The following is a 14,580-nucleotide window of genomic DNA, read 5'->3' as shown; positions in this document are numbered from 1 at the left end:
GATTCAAAATCGATTAATCGAACAGCCCTAATATATATATGGTCGGTTGGTGCCAAGATTGACAAAAACATCCTTTTTTTTTTTTTAATGTTGCAGCAGAGAAGTTTTCTTGTGCATATTTGAGTTAAATGTGTCCTTCTCCAGCCTCTTGACAGTGCGATCTAACAACCTTTATTGGGACCTGTAGTGTGCTGTGGGTAAATTAGTGTAGTGTGGTTGTGTAGTCATGCTGGATGTAAAACCTGCCCCCAACCAGAACCTCAGGCTGCATCCCAGTCGTTGCTGGAGTGTTGAGACCTGTAACCACTGGACTGGATCTGCTCTCTTCAGCCCTTTACAGACCTTTGCTTTCTAACACTGGAAAGTTCCAGCTGTGTGAACCTTACTTGTAATCTGCAGCCAAGACGAGAGAGATGTACTTCCAAGACGGTTCCTGGCAGTGCAGGTGTACAGTCCCTCGTCGCCTTTGCCTGGAGACCGGATTCTCAGCGAGCCAGAGGGTAACAGGCTTATTCTGCCAACACAAAGAGGCACCGACCACAATCAGCTATGTCATTTCCATAGGAAAGCTAAACAACACAGAGGAACAGTTCTTACCTGCTGCTGGAGTGCAAGTCTTTCCCATTTTTTGTCCAAGTCACCGTGGGTTTGGGGTCCCCCAGAGCATCGCACCGCAGCTCCAGGGTGGAAACTGGCTGCTGCAACAAAACTGGCACCCCCACATAAACGACCAGGTCAGACTGCGACGCCACGCCGTCTTTCTTAAGCCAGTGGATTATCACCGGCCTCCTGCTCCTGGACGTGCTCGGCTTATACAGGGGGGGTGCCTGTGTGGACGACTCGGCGCTTTCCGGAGGGTGAAGGGTAGACTCGTTGGTTTCCCCTTGAGTCACGGTGAGCTCACTGAGCAGCTGAGCCATGAGCTGCTCCCCCTGCGGCCCGCCCAGGCCGTCCGAGAGGTTGTGCATGAGCTCGTCCAGCCTGTGGCTATCGGTGGTGAGCACGACGGGCACGGAGAGCTCTGCGCTCGCCCTCTCGTCCTCTGGAGTGGAGCGGTTATTCTCGCCGGAGTGAGGCTTGTCAGCGAGGTATTTCTCACTGTGGACGGAGCCTTTCAGTTCAAGCAAGTGCTGCACGAGGCTGTCGTACTGGTTGGGGGAAATCGGTACCTCCTCAAATCTGTCTCCGGCTGAAGCACCGGCCGGCCGCCTGACTTTATTTTGTCCGCTCTCAAGCAGCCATGACTCTGGAACGGTCAGCTTTTGCTTGCTCCCGATTATCTGCAAAACTAGATGTTCATATGCCGGGCCGGCGATGCACGTGTAAATCCCTGCATGAGGCGAATGGACCTGCTGAATCTTCAGATATCCCTGCGACGTCGTGTAGAGATTTGGGAGGTTCACCAGGGGTCTTCCATCCTTAAGCCACTGGACGTGACCTTTGCGGAGGTGGCGGGTCGGGCAGCGGAGGACGACGGTTGTCCAGGGCAACAGGTAGGCGTAACCTCCGACGACCAGCTGGACTTTCTTGCCCTTCCTCCACTGGATGTAAACCTTCCTCTGCTTCAGCGTGCCGGGATCAGGCTTCAGCGAGTCTGCGAATGAATTAGCATTAATCATTTCCAAGACTGCTTTTTAAAAAAACAGCTGTTTTAAATACATAACTAATCCAATCGGAGCTGGACAGAGTGTTTCGTACTTTCACAGTGCCTAAGAAAGCAGGGCCGGATTCTGATGGGCCAGGCCATCTTGGAACAGTTTTTGCGGTCTATCGTCCAATATCGTCCGTTCTCTCCCTGGATCCTGCAGATAGCTTGCAGGGTCTGAATGCCTTTTCCACAGGTCACTGAACACTAGATGCACAAATAAACATGTCACGATGGGTCAATACGTAGAACTTGTTCAGTATCAGGGGCCGGATTCACAAAACATTCTTAAGAAAAAAAGTCTTCTTAAGTGTCATTTTTTTCTTAAGTTCAGTCTTAAGAAGAAAAAAGAGAAGAAGTCATATTCTCCCAAAAAAGTTCTTAAGTATTTTCTCAACTTTCTTCTTAAGTTTCTTCTTAAGAAAAAACTTAAGAAAAAATTGTATTCTTGAAAAAAAAGTTCTCAAATTTGTTCTTGACTTTTTTCTTAACTTTAAGACAACCTTGACCTGTCTTAAAATTTAAATTTTCTTCTGTGAAAAGGTAAAACTCTAATATCACCTTTTTCAACACATTTTAGACAAGTTTAGACTAGTAGGTCATAGTTTGAGGATATACTTTGTAATTAATTACACAAGGAGCCTGTTAACTGTTTGTTAGCATGTTAGTTAGCGTGGTAGTTAATTATTATTAATTTTCCCCAATAGTATTTTTTTTCGCACATTAATCTCATCCACCATAACCTTGAAAAGTTCCTGCATCTATATAAGCATCTATATATAAGCATCTATATAATAAACTGTATAAACTGTATATCAATATATATATATATATATATATATATATATATATATATATATATATATATATATATATATATATATATATATATGTTGTTTGTTGGCGCAATGCAATGCAATGACATATTTTAAGAAGTTGTTAAGTAGGAAAAATAAGAAATTCGTAAGAAATGACAGTTCTTAAGACGGTTCTTAAGAAAATAATGAGGAATTGCACTTAAGAACTTTCTTATGAACTTCTTAATTTTAGATCTTAAGACATTTCTTAAGATCATATTGGTGAATCTGGCCCCTGGTCTCCGACGGCCTACCTGGGTCCAGTCGGCCGTCACCCACTGAGGCGGGCAGGTCTGCTTGCCGCACGGCTGCTGGCTTGAAGGGCTCTTGGACGGGCAAAAGGAGTCCGGCACCTCCAGGATGCTGCCGTCTGCCAGGCGCTGCTTGCACAAGACGCGCCTCTTCTGAACCCCGCCGCCGCAGCTCTGAGAGCACTGCAGAGACGCCAGGGGTTTGCGTGAACCAGATGTTTGACTTTTACAGGTTTAGGCATGAACGACACACTTCCAACGCGGCGTTCCCCTCACCTGTCCCCAGTCACGCGTCTCCCACATGGGCGGGCAGTCAAAGCGGTTGCAGGCTTGGATGGGACCGGGCTTGGGGTTCTGGCAGTCCTCGTCCCTCAGCAGTGCAGTGCGGTTGCTGTCTCGGAACAGCCGGTGAGAGCACGCCACGGTGCGCGTCATCAACCCAACCCCACAGGTGGTGGAGCACGAACTCCACGGCCCCGTTTCCCACCTGTGGAAAGTAAAGCCAGAGACGTTCTATAAACGAGACAGCCCACTACGTTTTTTTTTCCTGTATCTGTGTCACGTGGGTTTCCCCACTGCCCCTTTAGGAGACAGGTAGCAGGTCCTCAGTCTATTGAGTCCTATGGGAAAAGTGAACGTGAGCACAGATTATTACCAATTCCTTCGCCCCATAGTAACCTAAGTAAATATGGGACCCATTTTTCAAAAGCCACAAGCCTTCTGAACATTCTGACACCAAAATGGCAATTTTCAGACCGACAGATTAGGAGAAAATGAACTTTGTTTGAGACCTGTCTCTGTCTGAGCAACACACTCTCGCGAGATTTGGCTCTCATAGCTCACTGCAGAACTGCCAAAGTTGTTTTCCCATCGGATAAAATGAAGTTTAGAACTAAAATAAAACTTGCTTCTTTGCTTAATAATACTGTTATTGTTATTATTTAAGTCTTTTTGGAAGATAGTTGTACTGTATCTAGTGTTGTATGTTCCAAAACGATGTGGGGAGAGGGGCGACCACGCCCACTTAGGAGACAGGAAGTGTATACCGTTTCATACCATTGGCAGTAACGGTAATGCGCTATGTTCTGTATAAAGTATCTTTGGTAAAGCCATCAACGCATGTGGCAACGTCCCGGTCCTGGTGCATCATCTCTCTCTTCTCTGCCCGGCGGGAGGCCGGTCCGAGAAGCCTGATCAATAAGCAATTCCATGAAGTGAAATGAGTGCAATAGGGGAAAGAGGCATTACATTTCCCCACTGCATTCGTGGACGTTATAGCCAAGGTATATCTGTTTTGTTTGAATTTTCCTGATGACATATGTGGAGCAGTATCACACTGTTGCTCGTTGTTATTTTGAACTGGGTCATCGATGCAGCATCAAAGTCAGCTTTGATTTTTCATTCCAGCCGCTGCGTCCAACTACTCGCTCTATATCTCTGGCCACGCACCAAGATCGGAGCAATTTTACTTTTTGGTTTGACACATTAAGTAATATTTCAAAACTATTCTTATTTACTCAAGAGTCCGGGGACGGGAGAGAATTGGAAATTAAGTTTGTTCATGGAGCGGTACAAAGTAAATCCTATGGCCGTTTCCCCTTCAGAGGGAACACTATCCAAAGAGTGTAGCTTAATACGGGAGGGTGAGGAGGCCTCGGGGAGCGAGAGAAGGGCCAAAGGAAACAAGTCCAATGCGGCGTTTGTTGTGCGTGAAAACAGGGCTCATGGCCTGGAAAAACAGCCAACGCCGGGGCTGCAAGCCTCTGGGTCCTCTGACAAGTGTGAGCGCTGGAGCCCTGACAATGTGGAGGGTGTTAAAGTGGACGGTGCGGCCCGCCACGAGAGCCACTCACCTTTTACTCACTATTTAGTTATGTTAAGTAACATCCTGTTGTTTTGTTTAAATTTTTTGAGATAAATGAGCAGCTTTGTTTGCTTTTTTTTTCAGGCGACATGCTGAGTTTGCTGACTGCAGCCATGGTTTCCTTCAGGATTTTAGTGTCCATTTGGTGGCTATTTGTGCCAAAAAAACGTATTTCTATAAACAACAAAAGACTGTTTTACTCGTTGAGTTGGCTCTTACTGCGGGATCCATTGACTAAGATTCGGTTATATCCAAATCTTTGTTCCGCTTGAGCCTCAATCTAGAAGTTAGATGGTGGTCGTTTGAGAAAAACGGCCTTCAAAACCGCTCTGGTTTGGGTCACGTGACCCAATGCTTCGTCTATAGTCGGTGTGTCAGACTCATTTTCACTTTGGGCTACATCAAGATCATTAATGACCTCAGCGGGCCGGTGTGATGGAGAGCGGCTGCTTTGATCAGACTTTTATGACTTTTAATCCCTAGAGGGCCACATAAACAGTTATGGGTTTGGCCCGTGGGCCGTGAATTTGACACATGTGGTCTACGGGTAAAAAAAACCTTGTTGCCCCGCTGTCCACACTCGTCTATCGCCATCATTTCAACGTCCGTTAAAACACTAAAATAACAGACCCATTATGGAAACCACTCAAATATGTCAGGATAAAAAAATACAACTGTTAGGAATAAATGGCGCTTACAACTATATTGTTAACTGCTCCACTAATAAGTCCATCATGATGACCGAATTTTACTCATAGCTGCATAAATGGCTTGGCGAGGCTACTTTACACCCAGAGACCCTACCACATCAGCATCAACAGAACTCATGACAACTTTCTAAGTTCTTCCAAGGACAAATCTCCAGATCTGAGCCTTGCAGGTACAGTTAACCGCTGACATCCAATCCAAGTGTATCAGATTCTGACCACGTTCCACGGGGTTTCATTTCCTGCTCCAAATGATACAACCATCCATCTCTGCCACTCTGCTTCAGTATCATTTAGACTCCAGTCATCTAAATTGCAGTTTAATTGGCTACAGCGGTTTGAGCCGAGCAGCACGGCATCTGAAACGTCCCTTGTACATAAAGTTTTTTGTTTTTTTTCCGATACTTTGAGATTTAAGTAGTTGCACGTGTATGACCTCCGAATTGCATGCAAGCTCTTCAAAAACTGTGCATAAACATATAGGCTCCATACACTGCGTATGTTGGACCGATACACTCTTGGAAAGAGCGCAGCCAGATTTCAATCAAGTTTTTAATCAATATTTTCTTCTAAAACACAGCCAAACCCATGTTCCAAAAACCAATTTCCTCCCCTTTTTTATTGCATCCATCAGTCAAAGTCTCTTTTAACATATAATGCAGACACCAATCTATATAACATTTAAATGATAATGACGGTGATGAGGACGTCTGACTTGTCTGAGGACGTCTGAGCTGTACCTGGGTGGGCAGGCCTGGGTTTTGCAGTCCTGCAGGAGCTGCGGGGGCCGGCGGGAGCTCACGCAGAGACGCTGGTCTGCTGGCTCCCTGGTCTGCTTGTTCAGGCAGATCACCACAGCTTCCTGCACACCTGGATTCACAAACACAGCAAAGGAATACAAGATGTCAAAAGACCTATGCTGGGTCTTGCTTACCAATTATGACATACAGTAGGTATTAGGAATGGGCGATATTTTACCGTTCACGATAAACCGTCAAAAAAATTCTCCACGGTAAGAATTTGTCATCTCGAGGTAAAAACGATAAATTCCCATTGATGACGGAAGGAAGGAAGAAATGAGCCAGAATGAAAGAAAGAAAGAAAGAAAGAAAGAAAGAATGAAAGAAATGAGCCTGAAAGAAAGAAAAAAAGAAAGAAAGAAATGAGCCAGAAAGAAAGAAAAAAAGAAAGAAAGAAAAAAAAGAAAAAAAGAAAGAAATGAGCCAGAAAGAAAGAAAGAAAGAAATAGAAATGAGCCAGAGAGAAAGAAAGAAAGAAATAGAAATGAGCCAGAGAGAAAGAAAGAAAGAAAGAAAGAAAGAAAGAAAGAAAGAAATGAGCCAGAAAGAAAGAAAAAAAGAAAGAAAGAAATGAGCCAGAAAGAAAGGAAGAAAGAAATAGAAATGAGCCAGAGAGAAAGAAAGAAAGAAAGAAAGAAAGAAAGAAAGAAAGAAAGAAATGAGCCTGAAAGAAAGAAAGAAAGAAAGAAAAAAGAAAGAAAGAAAAAAATAGAAATGAGCCAGAGAGAAAGAAAGAAAGAAAGAAAGAAAGAAAGAAAGAAAGAAAGAAAGAAAGAAAGAAATGAGCCTGAAAGAAAGAAAGAAAGAAAAAAGAAAGAAAGAAAAAAAGAAAGAAAGAAATGAGCCAGAGAGAAAGAAAGAAAGAAATGAGCCTGAAAGAAAGAAAAAAGAAAGAAAGAAAGAAAGAAAGAAAGAAAGAAAGAAAGAAAGAAAGAAAGAAAGAAAGAAAGAAAGAAAGAAAGAAAGAAAGAAAGAAAGAAAGAAAGAAAGAAAGAAAGAAAGAAAGAAAGAAAGAAGAAAGGTGTAGTTTAGAGACATTTAGTATATTTTAGAGCAGTGTTTTGGGGGCTCCAAAGACTGAATGTGGTGATAGATTTATAGTTACAAAGGTGGAGTTTAAATGCTATTTTTTTATCGTCATTTTTATCGTTATCGGGATAAATGCCAGAAATTATCGTGATACATTTTTTAGTCCATACCGCCCATCCCTTGTAGGTATATAGAGCAGTGTAAAGCATAACAAATACAGTTATATTCACATTGTAGCTGCTTGAGCTGTGCATTAAAGTAACATTAGTCTTGCAGTCTACTTGGATGATAACGGTGAAGGAGGATCTTGATGGTCCACAGGAGAACCGCCCTCAGGGTCTTACATATGACGCTGCTCTCTAATGCTCTCCAAATGAGTATATTTAGGTTTGGTAATTGCACGCATCCACACCGACACTGACAAAAGCCTGCGCCTACTTGTGCAGAGGGTATTCTACAAACGTGCACTGGTGGAAACATCAACACAAAGACATAAAGCTCAACTAGACAGGATTGATAAAGGACATGGGGAGATTTTCCAGTATGTCACTTTCAGAGTAAAACAAAGTATTTCCCAAGATTTTGACATCTGCTGACAAACTAAATTGGGTTTTATTTCAACAGTGTAGCTATGGCGATGACAATGTCTGAAGCATGAAATGTTTAAAGGTTTCCATTCCAGGTCCATGCAGCATGTTGGCAGTTTGAGTCAAAGCTGCCAACATGCTGTGTTGAGAAAACAATGAGCTCATAGTCAAAAGGTACACGTATTTTGACAAAATACTCTTTTTGACATTTTCTTCAAAGTTTCTGAAGGGTTTTGAGGCACTCTAAGCCTCAAAAGTTGAGTGGCTGACTCTACATCGTAGAACCACCTGAGCTGTAAAAACATGTTGCAAAGGGAGCTATTGTACTATGTGTGGTATTTGGGCCAAAGCTCATCACATTAGATTGTAGACTGCATAAGAAGAGCTGGACAAATTATCTGTGACATCACTCATCGGGTTTCTAAAGAATCAGTTCGAAGCAAAAAAAAACGTCATGTTGGCCAGAGCTGATTCTGCCCACCCCTGATCCAAATCCTAACTAAAAAAAATTGTTGGAAACCTGGAAGCTGGCTGGAAGAGGCCTATCTTAGATCAAATGGTTAGCATTACTAGCTTTGCTTGGCTGATGCAAACTCATGTTCTCATCAAATCTGTCCATCCGTCCTCATATCAGACGCCTCTGCCAAAATTACTGGTGGCACTACCTGCACTTCCTAAGCAGTCTATGACTACGTTTACATGCAGTCAAAATTCGGGTTATTGCTAATATTCCGGTTACTGAAACATTCGGAATATTCCGTTTACATGCGTGAGCAAACAGGGTTATACGTGATGACGCAATTAGCGTCATTTCTGCTGCTTCTTCCTGTATCCAAATTCAAAACAAATGCTGCTTCGCGCAACTTTTCGCTCACCTTCTTGTAAATCTCGCTATCCCGGTACTTTTTACCGTCTACAAATGCCAAAAGTGTGGCGTGGTCTTGCGTTTCTCCGTGTTTATAAGAACTTCCTGGAATCAAAAGACCAGGATTCCTTGTGAACAGAGCATGTGCAGAAAACAAATTCCTGTTCCGTTTGATCGGGATATTCCGTTTACATGACCGAATATTCGGGTTTTAAAAGGAGTAACCCGGGGTCATATTCGGGTTTTTAAAAACCGGAATATGAGCAAATTCGGGTTATTCAAAGGGGTTATTGGTGTTTACATGGCCGTGCAAATTCGGGTTATTGCCAATATTCGGGTTTTAAAAGGGTTATTGACTGTATGGAAACGCAGTCAATGTGACCAAGCCACGTTTAGGAGATTAAGACCGAGTGTATCACTAGCGGTCCAAATAGTTAACCAGTGTGATCAACCTACAGGCAAGCCTGACACCCTGAGTAGACGCTAACCGCCACAATCAGCCACCCGTTGACTAATCATCCAGTTACTCAGCCCAGAAGGGTCCTGACGTGGTCCGAGGTAAAGGTCACTAAACTGGAGGTCAATGTGCTACTTCTGGCTACTTTGCTACGCTTCATACCGCCCCCAAAAGCTGCGAGCTGTGAGACGTTTGACAGCCTTTTCCTCTGGATACGTTGAGGCCGACTCCGTCTGTTACCACAACACAACAACACAACCACTCAAAATAAGAATAACTATGCTCTCTCTCTTACTTAAAGGAGCATGAGGCTCCTTTTAAGAAATGAGACTCTCTAGCGCCACCCTTCACCACGACGGTCGTTGGGGGTACTGCAGCCAACAGTGAAGCCGGCACGGGAGAACGGGGAGAACGCACATGCAGCGTCATGTGACGTCACATCCGCAGGACAGCGCGGGAAATTCGGCCCCACAATTGCAGCACATTTTGCAGCACACAGCCTGTTCAAGGCAACGGAGAGATACACTAGAGGGATCATTCTTTTTGGTTTGAACGCTTCATCTGACATTATTACTAGAAAACTTAAAACGTATACACATTTTTTTCATAAATCCTGCCTCAATCCTGCCTCGTGCTCCTTTAATGAGGTGCAAATGCTAAAGTAATTCAGCTAATGTGAGGACAGTTAGCTGTTGACATTATGATCTAAAAAAATAAGCATAAAAATACCAGATGATGTACATAAGAAGTTTTATATCTTAACATGAGGGTCAACAGAGATTGACTGGCTTTAGGGACCAGCCCCCGCGCCCACGAGATCAGCGGAAGAAATGTCAGACGAGCAAGCCAGATGTGGTCCCTCGGTCAGGAGCTTGGGAAATTATGGGAAAAGGAATCATAATATGCCTTCTTTAAGATAACCACTTCAATTTGTTTGGGCTGTTTTTGCAGTAAAGACGGTAGAATAAATCATTAAGGAAGCCCAGGTGATGCAAAAGTAAAAGTTTTATGAAAAACGACTCTTCAAACCCAACGATAAACAGGCATGGGGTCCTTTAAGCAGCTGCCAAGGTCACTGAAGCTCACTAAGCATGCGAAGAAATCAGTGCCAACAAACCAAGACAAGGCTCTAAGAAGATAAAACATTTGCAGGAAGCCGTTTCCTCAGCTTGTCAGGTGATTAAGAAATTACAGTTTACAGGAACAGTGGAGGTCAAGTTGAGGTCTGAGAGATGAAAACTTTCCTGAAGTACTCCTCTCGGGATTGTTAGGGAGGCAAATCAAACTGCCCATTTAACTGTAAAACCTTCAGAGGGATTTGGCAGACTCCGGAGCAGCGGAGCACAGCGGCACCTGCACAAATATGACCTTCACGGAAGAGTAATCAGAAGACAAGAGATTTCCTGCGCGTTCTAACCAAGACCGGACTTGAGATGTTTGCAAATGAACATAAAAATAAGATAGAATTGTGAAACGGTGAAGCTAAAATTAACAATGAGCATTTGGCATTTAGTTTTCCTTAAGAAGAAAAACCCCTCCAACAGTAAAGCACGGGGGCAGAGCAATCATGCTTTGGGGCCGTGTTGCAGCCACATAAAATGGGAAGAAAGAAGAATCGATTCAAATTATTATAGTTTTCTCAAAGGAAGCCTAACACAATCAAGTCAAAGCTGGAAAGAAAAGGAGGATGGAGAAATCTCACATCTCAAGCTGCAGGTTTTAACTACAGACCTCGTAGTCCCCCACCCAAGTATCACTGGACAGCTATGAAAAGACATCAAAAGAACAATGGACGCAAGTAGGGCTGTGCGATTAATCGATTTTAAATCTAAATCAGATTTATTAATCACAATCGATGTTAAAAAAAGGAAAATCGGAAAATCGATTTCCCTTTTTTGCAGCTGGCTGCATTACAGACAGAGCTCGTCTAGTCATCTTTGTTTGGTGAAGAAAATTGTAAGTGTTGTCACTTTACTAAACTCAAGGAGGATTTACAGTATCTTTCAATTGCACTTCATTCCCAATAGGGAAATGTTTGCTATTTTTCTTTAAAAATAAAGATAAAATATTTGAAACAATTTATTCCATTGTCTTTTGTATTTTAACCAAAAAAATCGAAATCGAAAAACGGGTTTTCAGAGAAAACAAATCGGGATTTTATTTTTGTCCAAAATCGCCCAGCCCTAGACGCAAGGTTTCCCAAGATCCTGGAAAACCTGGATGTTAGAAGATGGTTGTAAGTCACCCCAACAAGACTGGAAAAACTTTGACCTGGAAGTAAAAAGCATCGACACGCTAAATGTGTCATCTATCGCTGAGTATGCAGGGAAATAATTTTTTGTATGACATTGTCTCAAATCTAAAAGCTTAGGCGATCTCTTCTCAGTTCAAATTTGCCATTTGTTCAACACCCAGGTTTAAAACCTAAAACTGATCATCCATACCTCCACCACAACTCTCTGAGCACTCGGTAAATCCCTCATACTCCCAGTCGTGGAGTTCCTCTTTATGCAGCGTCTCGCCGTCCCTGTCCTCGTCTTCCTCCTCGTCCTTCCCTTCCCCTCCGGAGCAGGGGGTCCGGTAGCACGGCTGGCTGGAAGCCGGTTTGACTCCCTCACATTCGTCGTCGGGCAAGTCGGCCACACTCTGGGAGAAGGACAGCAACACCTGGCACCTGACGGTCCGCCGCTGCGTCCCGGCGCCACACGTCCGGCTGCAGGGCCGCCAGGGCCCGGGAACGAAGCTGCACAGAGACCCAGAACATTGGAGAAAAAGTAAGGAAATCAATAACGTCTGAAATAGAATATAGTCGGCTCTATGGTAGCCCAAGCTTCACCAATAGGCCGGGAAATTTAATTTCCAAACAAGCACTGCTTACTTCAAAAATAGTAGAACTTCACATTTTAACATTCCACATTAAAACATTTTATTCATTTGCTGCCACATTCATAAACTAATGGAGCACTTATGAAATAAAGTCCTACTGTGATGAAATGAACAGCTGTGAAACATTTCGACCAGCTATTTTAGGAAAAACGTCTTTCTTCATCTATAAGAAAGGAGAGAAAATACTAAAAAAAAAAAAAAAAAACTTCTAGAGTTTCAACAGCTTTAGAAAAAAGGAGGTGAAGAAAGTAAAAGCAGCAATAAAACTTAAAAGCCTGAGAAGAAAAAGAAAAAAAAATGAAACGTGAATCCTCCTTGAACCTGAAATTAAATTAACATATTAAATGAGTTTAAAAGTCCAGAAAATGCACAAAGAAATGCTTAAATGAAAACCTTAATCCGTGGGCGGATCAAGCGGGGGAAACTCACGCTATGCAGAAAACATCTGAAATGATTCAGTGATGTTTAAACCTGATGATCGGAGACTTTGCGGCAGCTGTTTCCTGCCAGTTACGAGTTCATTCGGCGCTCATGGGACTTTGCAGCACACACAAGGTAAAACTAATCAAAAATGGGACTGCATTTGTACCGCGGTCTGCATCTGAGATGCACTCTGGATGGACGTTTTATAAGAACATGGAATCTATGAATAAACGCGGGGACGGGAGGTTTTAACAGCACAGACGCTGTAGCTCAGCGTGCATGTGTTTATGTTCACCATACTTCTGTTATAGTGTCATTTCATGCAGTCACAAATACTTAAATGAATAAAGTACACATCTTAAACACTTCCACAGCACCCTTAAGTATCTGCTTTGTTCTTTGCTTTAAAAGTAGGGGAAGAAATTCTACAGTTTTTACCGCAACACTATCTCCTCATCATCTGTGAAAGAAGAAGAACTGTTGGATCTGTTAACTGGAAGCAAACAGAACTGGTTTTTCTTAAATGACTAATGATATGGTTTAATATGTGATGGGCTGCTGTCCATCTGTTGAAGACCAGATGGCTTTTATGATGTTGTCCTGAGACGTAAACCTCAACAGGAAAGAGGGTTCACTTTCTTATTCGCGCGACTCCACATCACCGAAGAGCCGGGGACGCGTCAGCTCTCTCCCGCGTGCGGCATGCCTGCTTGTCTGACCACAACACGAAAAGCGCCACGCTGCTTTACAAGATGCCTCAATAAAGAGCTCATAATTACAGCGAAGTTGGCTCTTTATCCCCGAGCTCAGGGACTCGCTGTGTTTTGGACAAACAAATGCATCACTGGCAGTCGGAGCACTGGAACAGAAACAGCGAAGTCGGCGAGCAGAAATGTTTATCTTCATGCGCAGTTAAAGTACATCTGTCAGTTCAAGAACAACCTTGACTCCGTTCATGGCAGGAAACAACACGTTTTCCTGCCGTCCAACGAGGGCCCCATGTTAATCGCGTCAATTAAATTTCCATCACGAGAAATATTTTATTTACTCCAGCAGATTTGTGTTTTTTTTTTTTGCCAGATCGTGGAACATGAATGGGTTTAATATTTCAAGCAGCTGCTGAGCCGAGGTTGCGGAGAGGCATGCGGCCCGGAGAAGAAGGTGCAATAAGTCCAACAAAGAAGTTTCCGTCTCCTAGCTCGCATCCGTAACCCGGCCCCATGTGGTAGGCAGATATTATTGTTGGCTTGTGAGCAGCAGCATATTATCCAGATATTTATGTGCTTTTTTTGAGAAAGGACATGCTTTTTGCAACAGAACAAAATCATATGTTTTGGCATTTCTCGCTCTTTTACGCCTCTCTTGCTCCAAAGATAAGTCAGGGCAGCAGATGTTTTGAGCTGGCTAGCATGGTTGCTAATACAAGTCATGCAAAACACGAGCAGAGTCCAAATACTGTCCATCATCAGGGGACGGCCTTTATTATTCAGCTGATATGCGGGACGAGAACATCTGGAAGAGCGCAGGGATCGCTGAGGTAATGCTGGTAGGCAGAAGATGAAAGTTACACTTCTGCTCCTGGCACGACCACAACAAAGACACCGGGGTGGTTTCACGGCAGCTCATCTGCTTCAGTTTCACCCCTGAGTAAATTTGCCTGTCCAACCTTTGTTTAGTAAAGGTGGGTGTCAAAACTGTGTATCTGGGAAAGTACTTTTGCTTTTGTAACCCCTGAGGGGTCGCAGTAATTCCCCTCCTCTTTCATGCTCATAAACTTTGACATACTTGTCTAGTTTTTTTGATTTTAATAAATAAGTATCAAAAAGTATCATATTAAGGGCAAAGTTCTCATTTTAATAAAAGGAACCAAGAAATAGGGATGTACTGAAACCAATCTGATGCCACTGAATGCTTTATGTGCATGCTCATGCACTGCAAAAACAGCTAATATTTCATAAAAATAGTCACCAAATTTACCTATTTTAAGCAATATTATCTCTCCCAATGGGGTAAGAAAAAATGTTCTTGACTTGACCGGAATAGTCTTCTGATTTTCTTGAAAACAAGGCTTTTAAACATTTTGAGACATGTTTTTTTGCAGTGTGCGACTCACGTTGGTTCCTCGGTCACAGACACTTCCTCCTCCAGCTCGATCGCCTGCTTATGCCACACAGGTTTGGCCTCGACGGGTAGCGTATCTAAAGCAAAT

General features: G+C 43.2%; 1 protein-coding gene across 2 annotated transcripts in view; it reads right to left on the bottom strand.

Annotated features, from left to right (window-relative positions):
* adamtsl3 (ADAMTS-like 3) overlaps positions 1 to 14,580 on the bottom strand; it is a 142,402-nt gene that overhangs the window by 10,323 nt on the left and 117,499 nt on the right. For both annotated transcript variants that reach the window (XM_061709867.1, XM_061709868.1), the window contains 8 exons: positions 14,485 to 14,569; positions 11,507 to 11,805; positions 6,065 to 6,194; positions 3,030 to 3,240; positions 2,757 to 2,936; positions 1,699 to 1,852; positions 598 to 1,594; positions 387 to 514 (listed from right to left, as the gene is read on the bottom strand). In XM_061709867.1, the coding sequence (XP_061565851.1) occupies positions 387 to 514; positions 598 to 1,594; positions 1,699 to 1,852; positions 2,757 to 2,936; positions 3,030 to 3,240; positions 6,065 to 6,194; positions 11,507 to 11,805; positions 14,485 to 14,569 (2,184 nt within the window). The remainder of the gene's footprint in view (positions 1 to 386; positions 515 to 597; positions 1,595 to 1,698; positions 1,853 to 2,756; positions 2,937 to 3,029; positions 3,241 to 6,064; positions 6,195 to 11,506; positions 11,806 to 14,484; positions 14,570 to 14,580) is intronic.

This window comes from Cololabis saira, chromosome 20 (assembly GCF_033807715.1).
Source record: "Cololabis saira isolate AMF1-May2022 chromosome 20, fColSai1.1, whole genome shotgun sequence".
NCBI classification, from domain to species: Eukaryota; Metazoa; Chordata; class Actinopteri; order Beloniformes; family Belonidae; genus Cololabis; species Cololabis saira.
Note: the sequence above shows the minus strand (reverse complement) of the source record. Positions and strands in the feature narration are given on the sequence as shown.